The sequence below is a fragment of the Ovis aries genome, chromosome 14 (assembly GCF_016772045.2).
Source record: "Ovis aries strain OAR_USU_Benz2616 breed Rambouillet chromosome 14, ARS-UI_Ramb_v3.0, whole genome shotgun sequence".
NCBI lineage: Eukaryota > Metazoa > Chordata > Mammalia > Artiodactyla > Bovidae > Ovis > Ovis aries.
The window spans coordinates 59,770,263-59,785,674 of NC_056067.1; the positions used below are offsets into that span (position 1 = coordinate 59,770,263).

General features: G+C 40.6%; 1 protein-coding gene across 8 annotated transcripts in view; it reads right to left on the reverse strand.

The window, feature by feature from the left end:
• Window positions 1-5,691: 5,691 nt before the first annotated feature.
• The window catches only part of LOC114117868 (zinc finger protein 665-like), a 39,590-nt gene continuing 29,869 nt past the window's right edge, over window positions 5,692-15,412 (reverse strand). For all 8 annotated transcript variants that reach the window (XM_042231141.1, XM_042231139.1, XM_042231138.1 and 5 more), the window contains one exon: window positions 5,692-10,909. In XM_042231141.1, coding sequence (XP_042087075.1) covers window positions 8,637-10,892 — 2,256 coding nt within the window. In that variant the 5' untranslated portion in view covers window positions 10,893-10,909 and the 3' untranslated portion in view covers window positions 5,692-8,636. The remainder of the gene's footprint in view (window positions 10,910-15,412) is intronic.

The following is a 15,412-nucleotide window of genomic DNA, read 5'->3' on the forward strand; positions in this document are numbered from 1 at the left end:
GGCAGGGCGGGGCGTCCTGGCCCGGCGGGAGGAGGGAACAATTCAATACTGTAATCACTGCTAAAGGGGACTGCAGCCAGGAAATAAAAACACATCTGCTCCTTGGAAGGAAAGTTATGATAGAACTAGATGGTGTATTAAAAAGCAAAGGAATCACGTTGCCAACAAAGGTCCCTATAGACAAACTATGGTTTTTCCAGTAGTCAGCTAGGGATGTGATTAAAAATGTGATGTGAGAGTTGGTCCATACAGAAGGCTTGTTGCAGGAAAGGGGACCCCTTCCAGGGCCCGAAACTGGGCTCTTGTCTAACACTCGGGAATGAATTGTCCGAGGAGACACACGTGCTGACAAAGCAAGAGATTTTATTGGGAAAGGGCACCCTGGTGGAGAGTAGTAGGGTAAGGGAACCCAGAACTGCTCTGCCGCTTAGCTTGCTGTCTCAGGTTTTATGGTGATGGGATTAGTTTCCGGGTGGTCTTTGGCCAGTCATTCTAATTCAGAGTCTTTCCTGGTGGCATCGCTCAGCCAAGATGGATGCTAGCGAGAGGGATTCTGGGAAGTGGAGGGACACACGGTGTCTCCTTTCGACCTTTCCTGAACTCTTCCGGTTGGTGGTGGCTTGTTAGTTCCGTATTCCTTATCAGGATCTCCTGTCATAAAACAACTCATGCAAATAGTTACTATGGTGCCTGGCCAGGGTGGGCAGTTTCAATCAGTGTGCTTCCTCTAACAGGCTGAGCATAGAAAAATTGATGCTTTTGGATTCTGGTGCTGGAGATCAGTTTTGAGAGTCCCTTGGAGAACAAGGAGAACAAATCAGTGAATCCGAAAGGAGACCAACCATGAAGATTCATTGGAAGGACTGATGCTGAAGCTGAGGTTCCAATATTTTGGCCACATGATGCAAATATCGGACTCATTGGAAAAGACCTCGAGGCTGGGAAAGATTGAAGGCAGGAGGAGAACGGAATGATAGAGGATGAGATGGTTAGATGACATCACCAACTCAATGGACATGAGTTTGAGCAAACTCCAGGAGACGGTGAAAGACAGGGAAGCCTGGTGTCCATGAGGTTGCAGTGAGTCAGTCATGACTGAGCGACTAAACAACAGCAACAACATCACATCACTGATAGGGCATAGACTGGGAATTTGTGGAGGGTGTGTCTGGTTTTTTCCCAGGGAAACAGGGGGCCTAGTGGGGGTCTCAAATCAGTGATAATGGGGAAAGGTGGCTCTTGGCAGTAACCCTTTTCCTGGAAGTGAAGTGGGACAATTCTTTAATCTTTGCTTTTTTCCGTAATTACAGGATCTGAAGTAAGCTTCAACTCTGTCATCATAAGCTATAATACCAAGAAAAGTCAAAGAAGATAAATACACATGTAATAGTTTAAAAATGGAACCTTAGGAATATTAACCCAATAATAATAAAAAAACAACAAAGGCCTGAGAACCTCGGTGTATGTACCTTAGAACGTCGGTGAGGGGTGCTGCATGTTCCTTTGGGCTGTGTTGTGTCTAGTCCTGTCACGTCTTAGAGACATCAGTACATGTTGAAAGACATTCCTCTGAATCAACAAGTCAGAGGTCTAGGTTGAACCAGAACCCAGAGGTTATACTGACGCCAAACTCTTGGCTCTCTCTGCACAAATACCAAACTGAAATACTTGAAGTACAAACACAGAGACAGTTATGGAGGAGTAAGAGTGGCTTTCTATATGTGCAAAGCTAAAAGGTAACACTTTAGGCCCCCTCCCTGGTGAGTAGGGAGAGGCTATATCGTCCGCTAGGGATATATGCTAAGGATCAGGGCAGTAACAGTCTTTTATTCTTGTTTCCTCTGCTAAAAGGTAACACTTTAGGCCCCCTCCCTGGTGAGTAGGGAGAGGCTATATCGTCCGCTAGGGATATATGCTAAGGATCAGGGCAGTAATAGTCTTCTATTCTTGTTTCCTCTGCAAAGTTGTAAAAGGATGGGGTTGGTGACAAGATGAAGTTTTGTGCAGGGTCTTAGTTGGTCTGGTCTCCTAATCAGTACGGTGGTAAAGAATCCACCTGCAAGTACAGGAGACTTGGGTTCGATTCCTGGGTCGGGAAGATCCCCTCAAGGAAGAAATGGCAACCTATTTTGCGTCCAATGGGTCACAAGAGATTTGGACACAATTGACCCGGTGTGAGCATCCTTGTTTGATTAGCAACTGTTCTGCCCCTTGGAACTCACAGAAGGTCATGAAGGCTGCAGTCCTGCCTATAAGAAATGGGAACCAAAAAGGCCTCTGTGCCCGGGAGCGCCACAGGGCCCTACTCTGCAGCTTCAATACTAGGAAAAATATTTTCCATTTTGCCATTTCTCTGGTGATATGGGAAAAAAAAGTCTTTGCACAGCATCCTGGATATTATGTGTATGATTAGACAGTAATGAACTATCATACTGATGTAACTAAATTATCCCCTCATCTCCTCTTTTACCAGCTGTGCTCTGGTGAAGAAATAGCTGGTGAGAATAAGCCTTTCTTCATTAATAAAGTGAAAAAGCAGTCAGTTGTTTTCTGTGCCCTGAGAAAGAAAGCTGCATGTGAATTGTCCACGTTCCACATGCAGACAGTACACACGGATGTGGACAGATGTGGTGTTACCTTAAAATGGTTTGGCCAAGACACCTGGGGGAAAGTCTTCATGAAATTCCAACAGTAGATGTACTGAGGATTTAGCACATATGAAGTAGTAAACACAAACTGAACTGAATTATCCAAGAAATACTCAACATTGTTGGGAAAACAAAACTAAACACCAAAGTGAATGGGCCTGGAAATGATCATACTGAGAGGGTAACACGCAGGAAGGTCAGGGGTCCCCAAATGGAGGATATAGGCTGCAAGTGTCAATGTTTTTTATCTTTCTCTAAGCGGCAGGAGGCAGAAGCAAACTACAACTGTCAGATATTTTTCCCTTGTCTATTCAAAATTTTAATTTTGTAAACAAGGTTTCTCTTAAAATTCTGTGTTGGTATGACGACATCTGGTTCCACCTGAACTTTTCTCAAACCTTGAGCTAACCAATTGATTTTATTATAGAAATGCTTTTATTAAGCTATGTTAATGAACTATGTACTTACCCTAGACTCTTCAAGTCGATTTGCTAAAGAGACTCAGAACAGATAATGGCTCAACAAACCAGTATGTTTTACTCATACAATTGTTCTCCTAATCTATGTCAATGAAACACTTTATTTGCTTGGAAACTTGCCTTTCTTCAAGATTCATGTCAATCGTTTTATGGCCCGGGACAACTCACCTTGTGCCAATGTTATCTCAAAATGCATGTTGTGGGTGAGAGACCTGGGGCCAATCTCTGAGTTTTGAGACATTTCCTTTCTCCAATTAGCAGCCTGCTAGTAGCTATATAACATTCCACTAAAGACTAGAAGGGAGGCACTCTTTCTGTCTCCTTCTGATGTCTATGTCAGAAACTTTGTCACTTTTATACTTTAATAAAACTTTGTTACACAAAAGCTCTAAGTGATCAAACCTTATCATTGGCCCCGGATTGAATTCCTCTCCTCTGGATGCCAAGAATCCCAGAGTCTTTCACGGCTCAGCAACCACCTTTCAATACTAAGTGAATAAGTCAGAGAAAGACAAAGATTAGACATCACATATATTTGAAATTTGAGAAGAGATACCAATGAACTCATTTACACAACAGCAACGTCTGATTGTATAGCACAGGGAGCTCTGCTCATGTTACGTGGCAGCCTCGATGGGACAGGAGTTGGGGGGAGAATGGATACATGCATGTGTGGCTGAGTCCCTCGGTTGTCATTTATCCCGACCCCTTGAAAGATCTGAATCCTCTTGGGACCCAGCAGTATCCTATACCCATACCCACCTCACCCCCCAGTATAAATCCGCCTCACCCCGACTCGTCTTTGCTCTTTTATTTAAATTTGAAAGGAGTAGAGTAGGTTCACAATGTTGTATCAGGCATAGAGCGAATTGAATCAGTTATATTTAAAAAATTATTAGAGGGGAAAAAAACCTCCTTTAATGAGAACTGCACCCTTCTTTATAAAAAGTGTTTCTGTTTCATGCTTGTGATGACATAGCTTCAAATACTTGAGAAAAACTTGTATAATAATATATATTACATAGTATATAATTATATATAGTAGTTATAGTTATATAACTATATAATAATATATAGTTGTCAATATTTCCTCAATGTACCAATGCCAGTAAAGTTGCTCAGTCATGTCCGACTCTTTGCGATCCATGGACGGTAGCCTACCAGGCTCCTCCATCTATGGAATTTTCCAGGCAAGAGTACTGGAGTCGGTTGCCATTTCCTTCTCCAGGGGATCTTCCTGACCCAGGAATCGAACCCAGGTCTCCCACATTGAGGGCAGACAATTCACTGTCTGAGATACCAGGGAAGCCCAATGTAATGGAATGTCAAATTACTGTATGACCATTTGAGGGTAATTAGGCAATTTACGGAGAAGGCAGTGGCACCCCACTCCAGTACTCTTGCCTGGAAAATCCCATGGATGGAGGAGCCTGGTAGGCTGCAGTCCATGGCGTCGCTAAGAGTCGGACATGACTGAGCGAGTTCACTTTCACTTTTTACTTTCATGCGTTGGAGAAGGAAATGGCAATCCACTCCAGTGTTCTTGCCTGGAGAATCCCAGGGGCGGGAGAACCTGGTGGGCTCTCTATGGGGTCACACAGAGTTGGACACGACTGAAGTGACTTAGCAGTAGCAGCAGTAGGCAATTTACTTTAAAAAAAAAATTGTAATCTATTTTTCTCGTTTCTTTGTTGTCTGGAAGCACTGTCACATGTAAACAACAAAGCAGAGTATAAAATATAACGTTTTCAGAAGACATTAGAATTTTCAGCAAAATTATCAACTATGCACTATTTGTAAATATTTCCGTGTATTAACTCAAGTCCTAAAGGAATTGTCTGTCTTCATAGTTATAGGGTACCTACTATGTCCCGTCAGTCTTATGTATGTGCATTTTTCATGTTCTAAAATCTGAAAACAACCCACTGAGGTGGATTTGTTAGAGTAAGTCAGGGAAGAAATGTAAACTAAACATTAAATCTTGGTCACAACATGTGGACAGAAAAAATTATGCTAAGGAAAAACTACTGAAAAAACAAATAGTGTGGTGTGATTTGAAACAATAGCACTGAAATGTATATTGCCATATGTAAAACAGATAGCCAGTGGCACTTTGATGTATGAAGCAGGGTACCCATTTTTTCCAGAATGCTCCAGGCTCCAAAAAACATGTCACTGTTACCCTTATTTCCAAAGTTTTTTATTTCCTAATTTTTGCATGTTTATTATTCCTATTTTCACTTCATGTAAATCAGGCACATACTTTTTAATTTTATTTGGGCACAAAAGATAACATTGGGAAATATCATGTAGTGCACATATAAACGGGGGGTAGGTTTTACAGGGCCAGAATCTATAATTGCTCTGCTATGGACAAAGTGTGGAGAGAATAACTCAAGTGTGTATTGTTAGTATATAGTCCCAAAATTGTCTATTTGATTTCACCATGCAAAGAAACTCTTAAGAGATTCTTTCCAACCTTGACAGTCTTTGGTGCATTGCTAGTTTCTGATAGGAAGTACTGAGGTGCATTAAAATTGTGTTGTTGAAAGAAACATGATCCATTCAGAGTTATGGATAAAATTTTATTAGAGCACAAGACTTATAATACATTCTGAATAAAAGAGACACATTGTAAATGGCAGCAGGTAATGATGAAGCAGATACATGGGCATCCTCTTTCTGGTTCTTTTGATTAACATTTTTCAAGAAAACTGCTTTCTTCAATTTCCAAGAATAAGTTTCCATTAATCATTTACACACAACAGCAATTGCTAGTTAAGGGAGAAAAGGACCACCATTTCCCTGGTACTATTTCTCCGACACAATCAGTCCCCAGTAACCTGTCAACTCCCCTCCCATGAAAAACCCAAGTCCCTCAATGTCCAGCCTGCTCTTTGCATGGTCAGATGGTAGAGCGTTCAGTTCTTTAACTGTGGTGACCTGTGTACAGAAGGGCACCCTGAACATAATGAGCATGCTCACTCATCTTATGGTTTTATACGGTTCTCTGTCCCTCGCTGATCCTAATTCACACACCATCGAATCTGATATCTCAGTGTCCCTGTTTTACCAGGATAGATAGATATAAATGAACCACACCTAATGAAGTCAGCCCCTTCATCTTACTCATTTCTTTGCAGAGACCATCATGAAAGTCTCTAAGAAAGCTATAAGAATTTAAAACTTTCAGGAAATGAAGAACAATAATGTGACATTCTCAAGAAAATTCAAGTAATTAAACACACACTGAAGATAATGGGCCATTTTCACACATGTGGTTGTTTCAACATACTTGATTATTCTGCAGTAATATCCTAGGTTAGTGCTGGAGAACTGAAGATTTATTCCTCAAATGAATTCTCTCTTCTGTGATCTGCTGTAAGAACTGTCACAAAAGATGGTCAAATTCATTACAATTGTATAAGGATTCTCTTCAATATGAATTTGGGGGGGGGAATCTTGAGGAAATATTGTTTTCTTAAACATGTTTCCAAATTCGGTAGTGTAGTTCCTGACATACATGAATCACTTCATTATGCCCATGGTGTGAATAGTTCATGGAACAGACCACACAATATTCATTACCTGTCAAAGTTTGCTCTCCATATATATCCTCTCATGTTCCAGAGTTTTGATCTTTGAGTTAAAGCTTCAGCGTGCACATTACTTTTATGTGGTTTCTCAGAAAGACATATATTCTGAAGTCTAGTGTACTCTGAACCCTCCAGAAAGCCCTTGCCCATCCATTTCCAAGACTCCTCTTCACTGTGGAGTCTTGTCTAACACTTCAACTCAAGGTGAGAATTTTCCACTCCCATTACATTTGAGCATTGCTCCAGAATGTTCTGAACTTAGACGTTCGGTAAAACTCTTCCCACAAATATTACATTTATCCTGTGGTTTAACTCCAGGATATATATTCTTACACACCTAAAGAGTGAGCAGTAACTATGAAAACTTCCATAAAGCATAAAGTATAAAACTGCCAAAGTATAAAGTATTTGGTGAATCCTGAGTTTAAGGCAGTACCTAAAGGTCCTGCCATATTCTGTACACTGGTAAGGTTCTCTCTAGTATGGATCATCTGATGGCTAGTGCAATGTGAGCCCCAAGTAAAGGTTCTACACACTCGTGCCACTTGTAAGCTTTCTCTCCAGAGTGACTCCTTTACTGAATCCTGACTTAGGATTGCTGTCTAAAAGCCCTGACACCCTCATTACATTGATATAGTTTCTATCCAGTGCGAATATTCTCAAGAAGCCTAAGGTGTAAACACGTGACAAAAGCCTGGACACACTGACTGCATTCGGATGGTCTCTCCGGTCCGTCACCTGATGTCTCTTGAGGCCTGAATGCCACCTGAAGGATTTGCCACACTCTTACATTTGTGTCTCTGCATTACAAATTCTCTGCTGATGGGAAAGATGAGACCTGTTATTGAAGCCCTGGCCACACACATTATATTTACATGATTTCCTCCAATGAGGGACAGACTGTGCTCTAAATGTATGGATTCTCACCAGTATGAATTTTCTCATGTGTTGTAAATAACTGAATGCCTTCCAAAAGACACCACATGCACTGTGTGGGTAAGATTTCCATTCAGAATTACATGATGGCTAGTTATGTCTGAACACAGAACCAAAGCTTTGTGCCACCTACCACATTCGTGGTTTCCTCTGGTTTGACTTTTCTGAGGGTCAAAAAGTTGATATACTTTATGACTGAAGGGTTTGTCATATAAATTCCATTTATGTGGTTTCCCTCCTGTATGAACTGCCCAATGATCAGCTGAGGCTGAATATACACTAGAAGCTTTACCATATTTCTTTCATTTGTATGCTTTCTATACAGTATGAATTCTTTGATTAATTATAAGGCCTGAACTCTGACTAAAGGCTTTGCTACACTCATTACCTCTGCACTAAAATGTTTCTCATAATTGTTGTATTTGGAACATTTTTCTCCACTATGTATGAATTATCTGATTTCTTAGATGGTCATTTCAAGCACTGCCCACATACATCACATTTCTATGCTGTCTCTCCTGTATGAACTGCATGATGGTGAGGCTAGCTGTGCAGTAAAACGTTTGTCAGAATGGTTACATTTGTAAGGTTTCTCTCCAGTATGAATTCTCCAATGAACTGCAAGGTTTGCATTTCAAGGCCTTGCCACTGAGATCACATTTACATGGTTTCTCTCCAGTATGAATTCTCTGATGAATTCCAAGCTGTGGGTTTCCAGTAAAGCATCAGCCACACACAACACATTTACACGGTTTCTCTCCAGTATGAATTCTCTGATGAAATGCAAGGTTTACTGTTTGACTAAGGGCCTTGCCACATACATCATTATTTATATGGTTTCTCTCCAATATGTTTCCAATGAACTGCAAAGACCTGCAACTGAAGACTTTGCCACATAAATTACCTTTCTACACTTCTCCGCCTGTATGAACTATCTGATGGCAATTTAAGGATGACTGTGCACTAAAATGTTTGTCCTAACTGTTACATTTGTAACGTTTCTCTCCAGTATGAATTCTCTTATGAATTGAAAGGATTGAATTTCGACTAAAGGCCTGTCCACATACATCACATTTACATGGTTTCTCTCCAGTATGAACTCTCTGATGAACTACAAGGCCTGAATTTTGACTGAAGGCCTTTCCACACATATCACATTTATATGGTTTCTCTCCAGTATGAACTCTCCGATGAACTACAAGCCTTGCATTTACACTAAAGGCCTTGCCACACACATCACATTTAAATGGCTTCTCTCCGGTATGAATTCTCCCATGAACTACAAGTTTTGACTTTTGAGTATAGCCACGGCCACATACTTCACATGTATACGGTTTCTCTCCAGTATGAAGGGTCTGATGCACTGTACACCTTGCTTTTTGACTAAAGGCCTTTCCACACACATCACATTTATATGGTTTCTCTCCAGTATGTACTCTCCGATGAACTATAAGCCTTGAATTTACACTAAAGGCCTTGCCACATAGATCACATTTAAATGGTTTCTCTCCAGTATGTACTCTCCGATGAACTACAAGCCTTGAATTTAAACTAAAGGCCTTGCCACATAGATCACATTTATATGGTTTCTCTCCAGTATGAACTCTCCGATGAACTACAAGCCTTGCATTTAGACTAAAGGCCTTGCCACACACATCACATTTATATGGTTTCTCTCCAGTATGTACTCTCCGATGAACTACAAGCCTTGAATTTAGACTAAAGGCCTTGCCACATACATCACATTTATATGGTTTCTCTCCGGTATGAATTCTCCAATGAATTACAAGTATTGACTTTCGAGTATAGCCACGGCCACATACTTCACATGTATACGGTTTCTCTCCAGTATGAAGGGTCTGATGAACTGTACACCTTGCTTTTCGACTAAAGGCCTTTCCACACACATCACATTTATATGGTTTCTCTCCGGTATGTACTCTCTGATGAACTACAAGCCTTGAATTTACACTAAAGGCCTTGCCACATACATCACATTTATATGGTTTCTCTTCAGTATGAATTCTCTGATGAATTAAAAATATTGACTTTTGAGTATAGCCACGACCACATACTTCACATGTATACGGCTTCTTTCCAGTATGAACTGTCCGATGAACTACAAGCCTTACATTTACACTAAAGGCCTTGCCACACACATCACATTTATATGGTTTCTCTCCAGTATGAACTCTCTGATGAACTACAAGCCTTTCATTTACACTAAAGGCCTTGCCACACACATCACATTTATATGGTTTCTCTCCAGTATGAACTCTCTGATGAACTACAAGCCTGTCATTTACACTAAAGGCCTTTCCACACACATCACATTTATATGGTTTCTCTCCAGTATGAACTCTGCAATGAATTCCAAGGTGTGACTTTCGAGTATAGCCACGGCCACATACTTCACATGTATACGGTTTCTCTCCAGTATGAAGGGTCTGATGAACTGTACGCCTTGCTTTTCGACTAAAGGCCTTTCCACACACATCACATTTATATGGTTTCTCTCCAGTATGAACTCGCCGATGATGTTGTAGGTGTGTATGCTGTTTAAAGCAGTGGCCACACACATCACATTTATATGGTTTTTCTCCAGTATGATTTCTCTGATGAACAATAAGGGTTGATTTATCATTAAAAGCCTTGCAACATATGTTACATTTATATGCTTTTCTTCCTGTATGGATTCTTTGATGTCTAGTGAGTTCTGAGTCCTGAAGAAAAGTTATGTTACACTCATTACAATTGTAAGATTTTTTCTTGTGTGCTTCCTGGTCTTGTACCAGTTCTGACGGATGTATAACAGCACTCTCTTGTTTATGAGAATTGCCTTTACGGACACTACGAGTTCTCTGAGGTGGTAAACCCGAGGCGCTACTGTTGATATTTGCCACAACCTGACTACGTTCAGAAACTGTCCCTTCAGATTCAAGTATCTGCAACTGATCCTGAAAGCTTGATCCATGCCTTTCAACAGGCTTATTTCCTGCATCACTTCTACTATCATGAGCTCTTCTATCGGTGAGATTGTTGTTATGGGATATAGAGGTTCCTCTGTCATTTCTTTCATCATCTGTCCACAGACACTCAAAATCATACATATTTTCCCGTATCTTTCTGAGGAAAAAATCTTCGATATCATGGCTTTCGGCTCTTCCAAATACCACTCTTTGAAAAATTTCTTCTTTACCACTGTCTCCTTTTGTCTGTAATTTCTTGATCATACGTATTTGAGACACATCTACGAAATATAAAAACCATATGCATTCTATCAATTACAATTCATAAATAGTTTCATGCTGAATACATGGTATTACACCAAAAGGCATATCCATGCCGAACAGAATTACGCATCTTCCCAATGATGATGTTAAAAATGTTTGAAACACTAAACAAATAGAACTCTTTAAAAATCAAAGAGCAATCACATGTAATCCAAATTAATTTTAGGGTAGCCTAGCTTCATAGATACAATCAGAACATATTGTTTCCAAACTCATGTCAGTTCTCAAAGAAAAGGGTATTTTCGCACCATGACTTCTAAACTCATTCTTCTTGGTAGTAAACACACTGTTGTCTCACAATTGAGGAGAAAATATAGCATATTGTACACACTTTGTGCATACTTATACATAAGCAAACGGTAGAGAACAGATAGGACTTGGTAGTAAAGAATTAGCCTGCCAATGCAGAAGACATAGGATAGGGAGCTTCAGTCCCTAGGAGGGGGAGATCCCCTGGAGGAGTAAATGGCACCCACTGAACTATTCTTTCCTGAAAAATATTCCATGGATAAGGAGCTTAGCAGGCTACTGTCCATCAGATCACAAAGAGTCAGACAGAACAATCGACTGAACAAGCAGTCATTAATAGGCAATACACTGCAATGGTAAATAATCCCAAAGAAGCACTATAATGAATAATGGAAAACATAAATAGCAGCTGACAACTGTTCAGGAAATTCCCTAAAATAATGGAAAAGAAAAAAAAAAGAAAACTTTTCTAAATACCTCTTATAAATCGATCAGTAGATAGACGTATAGGCATTTTATGACATTGACAAGTTGTTCATGTCAGTAACACTGTGTAATACATAAAGACCATCTCATCTTTAAATAACAAAATATTAATAAATGAAACATTTTCTACTTGAAGAACAGTCATTCAGTACAGAGATTCCCTATCTATACAGTAACTTTAACTTACTAAGTTCATTGGTTCCAAGATACATGTCAAGGAACAAGCTTTGGGGCCTCCCTTCTGGCTCAAAGGTAAAGAATCCACCTGGTAATTAACACAGGGCACAAGGGTTCCATCCCTCATCCAGGAAGTTCCCACATACCTTGGAGCAACGAAGCCTGTAGGCCACAACTCTGTGTTCCAGAGTTTGGGAGTCACAACTACTGTGCACAGGCATAGAGCCCCCACACGGTAACAAGAGAAGGCATTAGAATGAGAAGTCCGTGTACTGTAAGTAGAAGTAGCCCTTGCCTACCACAAGTAATGAAAAGCCCCTGAAGCAACAAAGACCCAGTGCAACCAAAAATAAAAACCATTTTAAAAATGTAATATATTGGTATGAAGAAAACCAATATTATTTGAAAACCTACTAACCAGAGTCAGAGACAACGCTCATAAAAATGAAAAGTAAAATAAAAACATACCAGATGTAAAGTAGACAAAGAGATGTCACAATAAGCAAGACAGGAAGTAAATATATTCTTTAAGCAAAAGTAATCTTTGAGGGAAATTCCCTGGTGGTCCAGTTGTTAGGACTACACACATACACTGGAGGGGGCACAATTTCAATCCAGGAATGGGGAACTAAGATACCACCTGCCACATGGCACAGCAAAAAAAAACAAAAAGACCCAGTGACTTCCGACCTTTTCTGTAAAACAGGCAACATTCTATGCCACCTAACAGCACTAATTACCTCCATTTTACAAATAAAGGTAGTGGATTCACAGGGTTCCTGTACACAACTCCATGGAATATGAAAGTAAATGAGCAAAAAGCAGGACTGAAACCAAGACTTATAGATTCATCCATGCTCTGAACCACCAGGGCCCACTTGGGCAGAACAGAGGACAAAAAGTTACAATGAACTCCAGGAGTGTAAAAAGGAAACTTCAGATCAGACACAAGAACTGACCTGTGTAATTGTGTTACTCAGCCATCCTTCATGGAAATTGTTTCCAAGGCACCAACAAGATATCAATTCAGGTCCTGTCTAAGAGAGGACCTCAATCAATATCCACTGTCCTTACAGGTTTCCTGAGTTACAATCACAGAAGATCCTAACCACATTCCTGTTACACACACCCCTGAAGGATCTGGCAAAAGTAGTAACAAGAACAGCTGAGGGCTCTGAACAGAAAGACAGGTTGAAGGCAGCTCTGTGTAGGATCTGAGACACCAAATGCAATTGAAGAGCTGCCAGTCTTCCCCTTCTTCCAGTGAGGTCTCCCAAGTGCAGCAAATAGGAAGCGAACCAGCCTGGGTCCGAAATAATCTCTGGAGGTGTCAGCGCTGTTCTACAGGACCAAAAAGCAGGCATCTGATGGAATCCAGCACAGAAGGGGGACAAAGAGGAAACAGATCCCTTTGAAACACCTCATCACATGCTTCCCATAGTCAAGCAAAAACATTGACAGGAGTCAAATGACAGATTGTTACAGATCATATAAAGACTTTGCCTTTTGGGACATCTTTTTTTAGAGGTCCACTTTGCATAAAAACTCTTTTTTTTTTCCTAATTAAATCATTTTCTTCATTTAGCAAGAGCCACTTGTAAGTCAGACCTGCTTTCTTTCTCCCTAATAAAATGTAATTTTCTGGTAGGAGGCTGATGGGATCCATGTTAAACGTCTTGAATGTGTCATCTCCCCCTTTACATTCCCTGAGATAAGAGAGATGTGGGCTCCAGTTGAGGAATTTACACCCAACAAAAACAGGGTAAATAGACAATAATTCTCTAATCTCAGGGAATAATTATGGCAAGAACAGAGAAAGGAAAAAACCCTGTTTGTTAAGGGAGACACTACACATGCCCAGAAAGGCTGCTTGGAGTCAAAACTCACAGGATAATCCCAGGCCATAATGAGTCTTGCTCCTCCCAGAAGCCTTCACTTTGAGATCCAACTTGGCTAAGGTGTGCATGCACACTCCAGGGAGGGTCCTGGGACAAATTAGCCAGGGCAAATAAACAAGGTGATTGGCCTGAGGGAAGATGAGGACCTGGAAAACTGCCCCTTTGTAAAGAATTTACACTTCCCAAAGGCATCTCTCTCTCTCTCTGAGGTTGCCCATGTGCCTCGCCACATGTACTTTTCCTTTCAATAAACTTTTTCCTTTACTCTTTATCATCTGCTTCATCATCTGAATTTGTACCTAACTAGGCAGGCCAGACTAGGGACCTTAGCCCTAAATGTTGGCTCCTGTGGTCCAGGGGTTAGGAGTCTCCATCTGGGAAATTAAGAACTTGCTTCCAGCTTCCGCTTGCTCCTACTCACTGCTATGAGCATCCCAAATCAATTTCATTGCTCATATCTTTTGTTACTAAAAACACAGATCTTACTTTCCTTAAGCAACCATGAACTGTCCTTTATATTAGCATTTTATTGAATGGTGACCATAAATACCAGTGATAACTTCTAAAAACATTTGCTTTCTTATGGAAAACATCTCAGGGTAGCAGCGAACATATTAATAACCCAAAATCTCTTTAGTTTCTCTATGACAGGAAATTATCAGTAATCAGTGCCTATGTGTGTGCTAAGTCGCTTCAGGCATGTACAACTCTTTGCAAACCCATGGACTCTTTTGCAAACCCTGCCAGCTCCTCCGTTGGATTCTCCAGGCAAGAATACTGAAGTGGGTTGCTATTTACTTCTCCAGGGATCTTTCCGATGCACGGACTAAACTCTCAGTAATCAGTGTAATACAATAAAAGCATTACACAGTTTGAAGACTCAACTTACGTCTGTCTTAGATGAGCAAACAAACGTTGTTACTAGATATTTAATGGTGACTATTTCCTGGTTCATGTGCATCTGAAATACATTTAGGTTAATTTCTCATAAGTGTTTGATTTGTAAGTGCTTAGTTTTCCTTTTTTAAAGCCAACTGACTTAGATCTCACTTACAAAGTAACCTCAGCAATATTATCCAAAAACAAAGACACACAGTGTGACATGCATAAATCCAGACACACAGATGGACAGACAGAGACCATAGTTTTCTGCTTGAGATTTAAAATGTCTCTTTGACCTTTTACTTTCCCCTTGGTTTGAAATTCTAATTTGTGCAAGGTTGAGGCCTCAGGCAAAGTGGGTTCCGTATGTCAAGGACTTGGTTGCGTGCTGTGCTAAGCTGCTTCAGTCATGCCCAGCTATCTGCGATCCCATGGACTGTATCCCGCCAGGCTGCTCTTTCCATGGGACTCTCCAGGCAAGAACACTCCGTGGGTTGCTATTCCCACCTCCAGGGCATCTTCCTAACCCAGGGATCAAACCCACCTTTGCCACACTTGCAGGCAGGTTCTGTACAATTAGAGTCATCTGGAATGCCCTGGTAAAGGTTACCTTCAAGCGTTTTTCTAGGCTAGCTGTCTCAACGGGTTAGTTGCTTTTAACTCCATATGCAAAAAGAACCAGTTGTGCACTTTCAAAAAGAAAAAAAAAAAAAAAAGATTTCAACCAGTTTTTTCCAACCAGAATAGCACGCTTATCCTATGTCAAAA